Below are 10,408 nucleotides of genomic sequence, written 5' to 3' on the forward strand. Positions count from 1 at the left end.
GCATTTACAAAATCATAAAGCAGACAAGCAGGAGACTTCAATCCAAATTAGCTTGAGCTAAAAATCTTACAAAGGAGTTCTCTGAAGGATTCCCCACCCCCTTCTTATAAATTAGTTTTGTGCAACCAAAATGACTTTCTCTGTGTGCGTGTGTGCATAAACAATTTCAGCTGGCATTTGTCAGGAAGGCGCATGAAAGGATGCCGTCTCCTGAGGTGATATCAAAAAAGCACATGCAATTTGACCCAATTAAACACTGGGATTTCCCAAGCCATTTTTGGTGTGCCTGCTTATTTAAGAGCAATAATGCTCTTAAGCACAAATGCTCCACTCCACATAATCGAAGGGCATTTCTTGAAGGGTGAATGGACTATTGACTCCAGAAAGCAAAAATCCAATCAGTAATTGTTCAGCTGTAGCAAAACAGGCCAACAATGACCAGGAAAAGGGAGGGGGGTTTTGGGCAGTCGCACCTCCCAAGACCAGCCACATCTACTCCATTAGTTCTTGCAAAGTAAAATCCGTTTCTGAGTTGAAACATGTGCAGTCCACTCTTGCGGGGATTGACTTAAAAGTTGTTTTGGGGCCTGTAGATTTGAGTCAGATACTCCAAAAGTTTTGCACCAAAGGCATTCATTTTACAATCCAATTTCATTTATTCTTTCACTCAGAAATGAGCCCATCTGATTAAATTCAGTGGAATAACCCAAACTACCTGAATACAGATGCAACTTCAAAATGACTTTTTAAAGAATTCAGATATATCCAATCACTGCTAGAGTTAGTCCTTCACTTACAACCGCAATTAGCTACGCAAACAGCTGGTTTGAGTTACTTGGATCTTTATCTGCACCTCCTTTCTGAATACCTGAAAACAACAGATTTTTATTCCTGTCCTACAAAGACAGCCTTGCTTTATTTATATTTTATTCCATACAAAAACAGCAACAATAGTAAAAAAAAAAAAAATTAAGAATGAATAAAAACATTCCCAGACTCCCTTCATTCATGCTTCCTTAAAAGTACACACAGCCCCGCAGAAAACTATTTACAAGTTGTTGGTTTAAAACTCGGGTGGTGTGTGCCACCTGAAAGAGGCCGTTTATTTCTGGAAGAGGCCTGCGCCTCCTGGGAAAAGGTTATTGCCAATTGTTTGGTAATTCTGAGAGATAATTTGAAAAGCATACATCCTCATTGTAAAACTTACAGGGCAGGGCAGGATGCAGAACCACCTCTTTCCTTGTCTACACCTGTGTCACGGTTAAAAGACATTAACCAAGTGCTAAAACTATTTTCTTACTAAAAGTCCATGTTTTGAACCTGCTACAACTGTGGCAACGTTGCCCATTCCGGATTTTCTTAACTATAATCCGATTGCTTTCAAAGCCACCTGTTTCATATGCAGGTACATCAATTAGCCAATTATATATGACCCCATTTTCATGTTTTCAAAGAAGGTCAAGAGAAACATTGATTTTCATCTTAAAAGTTGCTGCAGCTCTAGATGGTAACACAGTAAAATTTCTTATTTCTGTTTGAATCTACTGGAGGTGTCCCTTCCCTGAAAACGGATCCTGCAGGACAAGACGATTCTACCGGTCACATAAGCTTCATACCAGAAGGTGCCTCTAGCTGGATTTAGTCATCAAATTGATGCTCAATACTTCTTCTCACTTTGGTTGGTGTCTGTACAATTCACCTGCAATAAAAGGTTACCAAATTAACATACCAGGAACTTCATAATAGTATTGGTTAATTTTACTTAAGAAATATGCTGCATTTATTGGGCACTACATCAATAAGCCTAGAATCCTAGGGCTGGAGGGGACTTTGGAGGTCTTCTAGTCCATGGTAGGAGCCCTTACACCATCCCAGATAAAAGAAAACTTTCATACATACTTCTCAATACTCAGAAGTACACGTAGTCCTCAAATATACAATGGAGCCCCCAAATGGCACTTACCACATGGATTCAAAGTTCTGATATTTACACACACACATCTTGTGGCCATGTGGCCCCATTTTGGGTTATTGGCAACTGGCTCAAATGGCTGTTTGCAGCCCCCCCACGGCCTCAGGACCATGATTTGTGGTTTTGCCAGAACCCACATTTACCCGTTTTCCAGCAAATACCATCCCACAGCAAACAATGAGTCTGTTAAACAGCCATGCGGTTTGCTGAAGAACCAGGGTTCTTGCTTTAACTACCACCACACAAAAGGAGGTCTGGTCATATGGTGACCTGTTTGACAACCGTCCCAACCTATGACCATAATTGCAGGCTCAATTGTAGTCATAACTCAAGGACTACCTGTAGTGAACATTCTGCCCTCAAGAAATCACAATTCAATAAAACTATACGTGACAATACCCGGTGCATACTTACACCTGATTTTTCTATACACACCACGGACTCATTCATATCCTATTAATTTGGACCTCCCTTCGCTCAGGAGGTATAAACTTTCTTTTTTCCTGATCACTTCCCACCAAAAACTTTCAGCTTTATTCTGGAGAAAATATTTTAAACTTTACTCGGACAGTTGCAATGACATACATGAGTCAAAATTATTCCAATGGCTGAAGGGGGTGTCACTGTAGCACATCCAATGCATCTTCCACAACAGACGCCTGCTTGGCTAAGCCCCACTTAATTAAAGCAGTGACTGCTAATGGCAGAAAACATAAAGGGAAGGAAAAAAGACACCATGCAAGATGGTTGGGAAATGAAGCAAAAAGAGGAAATTAAATGAGGGTGAGAAAATAGTAGAGGGAAAGAGGGGGAAATTACTTTGGAATGACCAGGGGTAGACTACTCCTACAGACACTACACAACTAGGAATTTATGCAAGCTAACACAATATTACAACTTAAACCAAGCTTAGAGTTACTTACATTGCTGTCTTGGGAATTACTTCCTACAGATTCTGTTTCCATATCACCAAGATCAACAGGGGTACTGCAGAAATAAAACATGGAATTAGCAATATTAGAAATCGTATTTCTAATGTTGGAATAAAAGAGAGAATTTACCTTAAATTGTTTAGCCTCTCTTTAGACACAAAACCTGCCTCCCAATTTACCCAGTGACCTCAATATTTGCTGGAAAAGTTAGGCAAATATGAATTGTAAGTGTAAATCACATGTAATTTCCAGTGATTTCTAGTATTACATTTAAATAATTGAGAAAAGTATTCCAGCAACTTGTTTTATTAATGTAAAGATCCATTTGTATTTAAACAAGTAGATAGCAATATAAACAAAACCTTCAGAAAAATAATTGTTTTAAAATAACTGCACGTACTCTAGTCCACCAACTATGTTCCGGAGGTGGCACAAAATTCTGATAACCGGCTAAGTACGTTATGTTAAACTGTTTACTTTTTTTTAAGAAGTAAAAAGAAGACAAACCGTTAATTCATTACAAAGAAAAGGAATCTTTTTATCAACATACATAGCACTATTCCTGCCTACATTTTGTAGAAAACTACACGTAGTCCTCACTTAACAACCACAATTGAGACTAGCAGCAATCTTGCTAAGCCATGTGGCCAGTGAAAGCACCACAGGACCACAACGGACTTAAAGCCTCGTCTCCAATGTGGCTGTTCCTGTTGTTAAATCACATGACCACAGGTCACCCTTTCATTGCCAGCGTCTCCACTGACGGTTTATCCAAAAAAAGTGTACGAAGGGCAGTCACGTGACCTTGTGATGCTGCAACCATCACAAATGCCGGCTGGCTGCAAAGGGCCCAATTGTGGATCACACACGGGGGGACAAAATGGAAGGACCAGTAGTCATAAAGTTACTTTTTCAGCACTTGTAACTTTGAATAACTGCTAAACAAGGCAGCCATCAGGTGAGGCCTACCTGTATTATGGCTATTGAACTCAATTCCACAACAAAGAATTATGCTGCCCTTAAGCTAAACTTGATAAGAAACAAGATAAGAAACAAAATTTCAGGAACTTGCTACTGCTGAATGACTCCTGAATTAAAATGGCCCTCAGCGTCTAAAGGCTTTTACTATTTACCCGCCCTTAGAGACACTGCTGCTACTTACAGTCCTTGTGCATCGGAGCCTTCTTCGTGGGGAGGGTCCCAAAAATGCAACGCAACTTTCCAAAGCCTGATCTGTTGATCCCAAGATCTCCGACTGTACTTTTTAAATTTATTTGGAGTCCTTGGATGGACCCCTGGAACCCGTAGACACCTTGGAAAGAAACAGTTCAGCTACTTTTAGCACAATACCAACCTTCAACAACTTAGTAATGCAGCAATTTCTGGACAATTTTTTCCAGAGCAAATAAAAGAGGCCTTCTAATTGCACGGTTGTTCAGACATAGGACTGCTCGTCTTCCAATGAGCCTACGCCACCCTCCTCTCAGCAGTGCCCCACTGTAGTTTATATTTGTTTCAATATTTACACAGAGGAATAATTTAGTGCAAATTTGACATCAGAGACATCCAGCTTCTCAGAATATTCTGCCAGCCTTCAACGTCACCATTCGTGAGAACAGAAATGAGAAATTATAGTAGCAACTTTCTACAAACGGGGTGAGCCAGAAATCAGTTATGACATTAAGGCCAACTTTCCAGGGATAATTTTCTGAGCTCTTATTTTATCGTTTTTCCCTTTTGCTCCCCTTTCCCCAGCAAAAGCAAGGATGTGTTTCTTTCTTAGAAGTAGATTTTATGCCTCTGATTCAAGATTCCGGTGATTTATGAGACTGAATAAAAGATGTAGGTACCTCTTAGGAAGAAAAGATCATTTTCTTTACACCAAAACCTTAAGTTTGCCCCAATGCTTACAAATTAAATTATACTTTGTACTGAAAATAACCTCCATTCTGTGAGTAAAGAGAGCTTACCTAGGAACTTCTTGAATATATCTGTCATATGCCAATGTATTCTTCCCATAATTTATTTGTTTTTGTCTCCTCATTAGAACAGCCTCGTCAGTCTCCAGTTCCACGGCTGCTGCAGATTCCTTGGAATCCGAACTGGAAAATACAGTTTTATTTTTCATTTATTCCTGTTTCATAGCTTTGCATTCTCAGACCCAAGCCGAAAGAAATTTATTTGGGGGCCCAGCCATGCTTTTAGTGCTATTCTGCCCTTATCATGGCAAATGTCTCCCCTTTTCTGCATTTCCCTCCTATCTTCTCATTCCCACTCACTTTTAATATAGCCATGCTTCAATTATTCATTCTCATCAGCCTCCATTTCACAGATCATCCCTGGCAGATTTGCTGTGAACAATGATTTTTTTTTTTTTACCTTCCAGTAGAGGTCTTCCTTTCTCTTCCAAATTCATTTATCAGAAGCTTTCTTTTGTATCTGTAAAACATTTGTTTTTTAAAGAAAGTTATTTTCAGTGCACGTATTGCTACAGTGCTGTTCTCCTACAGCATAGTTGGTGTTTATTTAATAAATGTAACTATTAACAATAATCTCACATTTGTTAGATGGTAACACTCTTACCCACGTTCTCCTGACCTACTGGATTTATCCTCAAGGACTGGCTTTTTTATAGCACGTTCTCCAACTCAGTCTTACATCACAAAATTGTTTTCTATTTTGAACGCAAAAGTGCATGCTACACGGAAAAGGGGTAATACCTTCCCTACCTTACTAGATCTCCCCATCTCAAAGAAAAGATGTTTTTGACCTTAAGTAAGACAAATTGAATTTAAACAAATTGCAGCTCTGTACCTTGCCATTTCTCTGTTGACGTTAGTCCTCATCTCATCTTCTTCAACTGCACTCCCCCAGTCTGAACATCTCGAATGGGGCTTGTGACCTTCTGGGGTTGTGAAACTGTGAACACCAAGTTGCAGGAAAAACAAAGTAGCAGCTTTGTCACAATATTTAAAACACACAACATAGTGCACCCCATCTCAACTGTGTTGCAGGTTAAGCCAAGCTATCCACAATGTTTTACTGAACCCTTCGTGTATCATGAAGTGCTTTTGAGTTACCCTATGCAGAACAGTGCTTATCATTATCTATTTGGGATACCCCCAGTGTTGTGGCCCGGCAGGAGCTGTTAGAGCTGTCGCCAGACTCCGACAGCGAGGGGTCTTATGAGTCGACCTTGGAGGATGACCCTGGACAGGGTGTCGACTCCAAGCAGGGCGAGGAGAGACTGGTTGGCCACCAGGTGGCGGCAGAGCATTGGATCAAAGGGAATGTTCATGAGAGCATTTGGGAGTTGTATCAGGATGCATGCAGGAGAAGGGCTGACAACGAAGAACAACTGAGTACTTGCAGATGATAACGAGCAGCTGTTGCTCGTTAGGATCTCTTCCTGCTGATAAAAGGGGCTGCTGTTGCCACGCCCTGGTGGCAGAAGTCAACGTTCTCGTTCATGATTCAGAGAAACCAACTTGGAGAAGTGGTTTGCTGTGAGAGTTTGTTTTTGCATTTGCTGCCAGAATGCTTATCTGTTTATTTTGGGCTTGCAGCCAACAAGAGTCTGAACTGATTAAAAGTATTCTGATTTACGTTTGCTTGTGGCTTTCGTTCCTAGACGGAGAAGGGGGGCGCAGAACACCCCAGTATGCTACTGAAAAATATTTAGTACAGTGCTAAAATATTACCAGGAACTAAACATTTTATGCCCACCTCTGCCTTAAGTAGAACTTCGCTGTGCTTAATAGCGAGGGAATATTTCCGTACACCCACCTCTCTGATCTACCATCTGGCAGACTGTACGAATCGTAGTCAAGGGTTGGGCCGCTGGGCTCATGCGTGTTCCTGTGCTTCCCATCTGCGTCGCGCTTCCTGCCTTGACTCCATGAAGCAGTTGATCTGTGAAGAGGCAATGAAAAAGAACGAACAGTCAGGGAAAATAGCAATAGCAGTTAGACTTATATACCGCTTCATAGGGCTTTCAGCCCTCTCTAAGCAGTTTACAGAGTCAGCATATCGCCCCCAACAACAATCCGGGTCCTCATTTCACCCACCTCGGAAGGATGGAAGGCTGAGTCAACCTTGAGCCGGTGAGATTTGAACCGCCGAACTGCAGATAACAGTCAGCTGAAGTGGCCTGCAGTATCGCACTCTAACCACTGCACCACTCTTAATTAGAAACAAGTTTCAGAAGCTACACAGGAGGTCAAGATGGACTGGAGATCGGCCATTTTGAATTGTTTCTAGCTCTTGAATGCAGGCAGCCCTCGACTTAATGACCACAATTGAGCCCAGGCTTTAAGTTGCCAAGTGAGACATTTGTTCAGTGAGTTTTGCCCCATTTTACAACTTTCCTTGCCACGTTTGTTAAGTGAATCCCTGCGGTTGTTAAGTTAGTAACCCGGTTGTTAAGGGAATCTGGCTTTCCAACTAGTCAGAAGGTCGCAAAAGGAGATCACATGACCCTGTGACACTGTAACGGTCATAAATATGAATCAGTTGTCAGGCATTAGAATACACCTAGATCGTGTGATCATGGAGATGCTGCAAGCGTGAAAAATGGTCGTAAGTCCCTTTTTTCAGATCCGTTCTAACTTTGTACAGTCACTCAATGAGCTGTTACGTCGAGGACTCTCTGTACCATATTTGGGGGGGGGACCTCCATTCTGCTACAGCTGGTCCTAGGCTTATCAACAGCCACTGGGATGGGAAAATCCGGTTGCTGAGTGAGATGGTTGACAAGCGTGTCGTCCCATGCTCGTATCCAATTCCATCACGGTCGCTAAGTGAATCGGGGTGATTGTTACGTGAATCCAGCTTTTTACCCAATTGACCCTGCTTTGTTTTTCAGGACGGTTGTGGCTTCAAACGGTCACTAAGCGAGCGGCTATAAGCCGAGGACTCCTTATGCCGAGGACTTTGCAGAGGGGAAAAAAAGCAGAAGTGGGAGGGAGGCCGAAAGAGAGAAAAACCGCATTTCCCATCAGCCACTCCTCCTCGCCCTCCTTCCTTTTACACTCCAGCCCCATTTAGACAGAATGGATGGTGTGTTATTTTTAATAATTGTGTCTTTTTATTTCTGATTTTTAACTTTTTATCTTGTCTCTGTAAGCCGCCCAGAGTCCTACGGGATTGGGCGGCATACAAATTTATTAAATTTCATTTTTTTTTATTAAATTTCAATTTTGCTTTTATGGACCCAGAGACAGGCAGCTTAAAATAAATGAAATTTAAAAATTAAAAACAAATATATCACTGACTGCTGCTAATGGCTTTTACTGGTGGTTGTTATTATTTCGGTGCCAAAGACTTTTTTTTCTATCCTTTTTACCCCTGTAATTCCTAAAGACGAGGCATTATTATTATTACTACAATTATCATTATTGTTATTCCGAAAGAGGAGCCTTTTTTCCTACAATTTCTATAATGCTGTTTGGAAAGAGCGGGGTGTTTTTCTGCCCCCTTATTATGATTCCAATTGCTAAAATGAGCTTTTTTTAAAAAAAAAGTTGTGGATTTTAAACTATTCTTTTCATTTTTTTCTTCCTTCTCTGTAAGCCGCCCCGGAGTCCTTCGGGATTGGGCGGCCTATAAACTTAATAAATAAATAAATATTTTTTTTTCCTTCCCAGAGAAAACTGGCCCTTCTCCCCCCCCCCCACAACTCCCCCCCCCCTCAGTATCGGCATTTATCTTTTGGGCGAGAGATGAGGGGCTTTTTTCCCTATTTTTACCTCACCTGATGGGTCTCCATTGGATCTACTTAGGATTTTGGGTCTGTTTCCTTCTTTGAACACCCACAGACACCGGGCCCAGAGTCTTTTCAGACGGGTTTAAAGCAGGCGATTGTCCGGCTTTTGGCAATCGAGGCCCAACAACAGCCCTGTGAGGAAGGGGCGAACCCCCCCCCGCCCCATTAACCAGAGGAATCGAGGGGGGTCTTCGAGGCTTTTCGACACGGGGCTCCCCTCAGGCCGGTCCCGCCAATCCCGGGCTGAGCTGAGGCGCCTTATTTGGGTCACAAGGAAGAGACTTGAGAGGAAAAGGCCTCCGCGGCGGACGGAGGGAGGCCCGATGGAGCCTCTCCGAGGCAGCCACAGGACGACGGCGGCTCCACGCGGGCCCTTACCTGCTACGAGTCCGGCCGGCCAAGGGGCTTCGCTGGCGAAACGACATGACGAGGGGAGAAAGCGGCACCGACGACCCTTCACCGACGACGCCGACCTCGGCACTGAGGCGCGTCAGGTAGCGCCGCGCGCGCCAACCCCGGCGGCCGCTACCACCTCGAAAACAGGAGGGGGGGGAATCCTAGAGGGGAGGTTTTTTTTCTCCCCGCTTCTTCCTTTCACAGCTCTGGGACGGAATACCCAGCCGCCTTCCACGGAGGGAATTTTCTCCGAAGTTCTTGCCCCGAGGTAGCAAAGGCCTCGGGGCGGCTTTTCTCCTCCTCTCTTCAGAACCAGATTTCCCCCCCCCTTGGAAACGGCGTAGCGATGGTTCGGTCCGGCGCGCAGAGAGCTCCGCCCCCTCTTCCTTCCCGCCCCTTTTGATCCGAACGGCGCTTTGGCGGGAAAAGTTTGCAAGCCCGGACGGGCCTCTGCAACACAATGTTGTAGCGCTGGGCGCTTTTCTTTGCGGGATCCCGGCCCCGCTCGCTCGCTTCTCTCGGCTGAAGCTGCTTCCCGACCAGGGATCCGTTGCTCGTTCCGTATTGAGCAATTTTGCCAGTTTATTTTTTGTTTCCTAAGGCTTTTGGGGGAGGGAATATTCCTGCAGGCTTTGGAATTTTTGCCACCTTGCTAATATTTCGTGCTTGCAAGAAACCAGGGCTGTCTAAAGGCAGGCAGAACAATTGCATGCTGGACCCCGAAAGGGTGGTCGCATGCCGAGATGCTAGAGTAGCCATCAGGCGGATAGGGTGCTGCAGCAGCAGGGATAAGAACAGGCTTCTTGGTAATGGACAATATTAATAATAATAATAGCATTTAAAAACAGCATGGGCAGGAATTCTGAAAGTCCTTGCCATTTTTAGTTAGGAACAGAAATCTGACATTTGCTCTTGGATGAGAAGGGAAACGTCTTCAAAGAAAATCCAGAAAGTCCAGTTGCCTCTTGAAAAAGCACCTTTGGGACATGCTTACTTGAATGTTGGTCTGAAGGTGACCTTGGAGTTAATCTATGCTGGTTGCTGATTACTGGCGGAGAGGTGCTGGCGTCTTCTCTTTTGGACTGGTTGATTATCTCTCTTGTATAGTCTACAGAGGTTGTTGATGTCTATGTGTCTATTGATGGCTGATTTGTCAGAGCGCCAGGCTTCTAGAAATTCCCTGGCATTTATGGATGGTCAGATTTTTCCCCAATTGAAATTAGGGTTCAATCTGTCTACATGTGGTGAAATGAAAGGATTTTTGTGGTGCCTTCTGACTGCCAGTACTGGTTACCTCCTGGTACCAGACTGCTGAAGTATTAACCCCACAAAAAAAAGCTGCCT

The 10,408-nt window shown here is 43.4% G+C and overlaps 1 protein-coding gene across 1 annotated transcript; it reads right to left on the reverse strand.

The window, feature by feature from the left end:
* Nucleotides 1–462: 462 nt before the first annotated feature.
* LOC116514995 (histone RNA hairpin-binding protein-like) lies at nt 463–9,164 on the reverse strand. The gene is made up of 8 exons (XM_032226870.1): nt 9,047–9,164; nt 6,691–6,816; nt 5,719–5,823; nt 5,284–5,343; nt 4,875–5,006; nt 4,067–4,216; nt 2,896–2,959; nt 463–1,699 (listed from the first exon to the last, which is right to left on the reverse strand). Exons 1-8 carry the CDS (start codon nt 9,091–9,093, stop codon nt 1,658–1,660), a joined length of 726 nt encoding a protein of 241 aa, XP_032082761.1. The 5' UTR covers nt 9,094–9,164; the 3' UTR covers nt 463–1,657.
* Nucleotides 9,165–10,408: the final 1,244 nt, after the last annotated feature.

This window comes from Thamnophis elegans, chromosome 11, assembly GCF_009769535.1.
Source record: "Thamnophis elegans isolate rThaEle1 chromosome 11, rThaEle1.pri, whole genome shotgun sequence".
In the NCBI taxonomy this organism is placed as follows: Eukaryota; Metazoa; Chordata; class Lepidosauria; order Squamata; family Colubridae; genus Thamnophis; species Thamnophis elegans.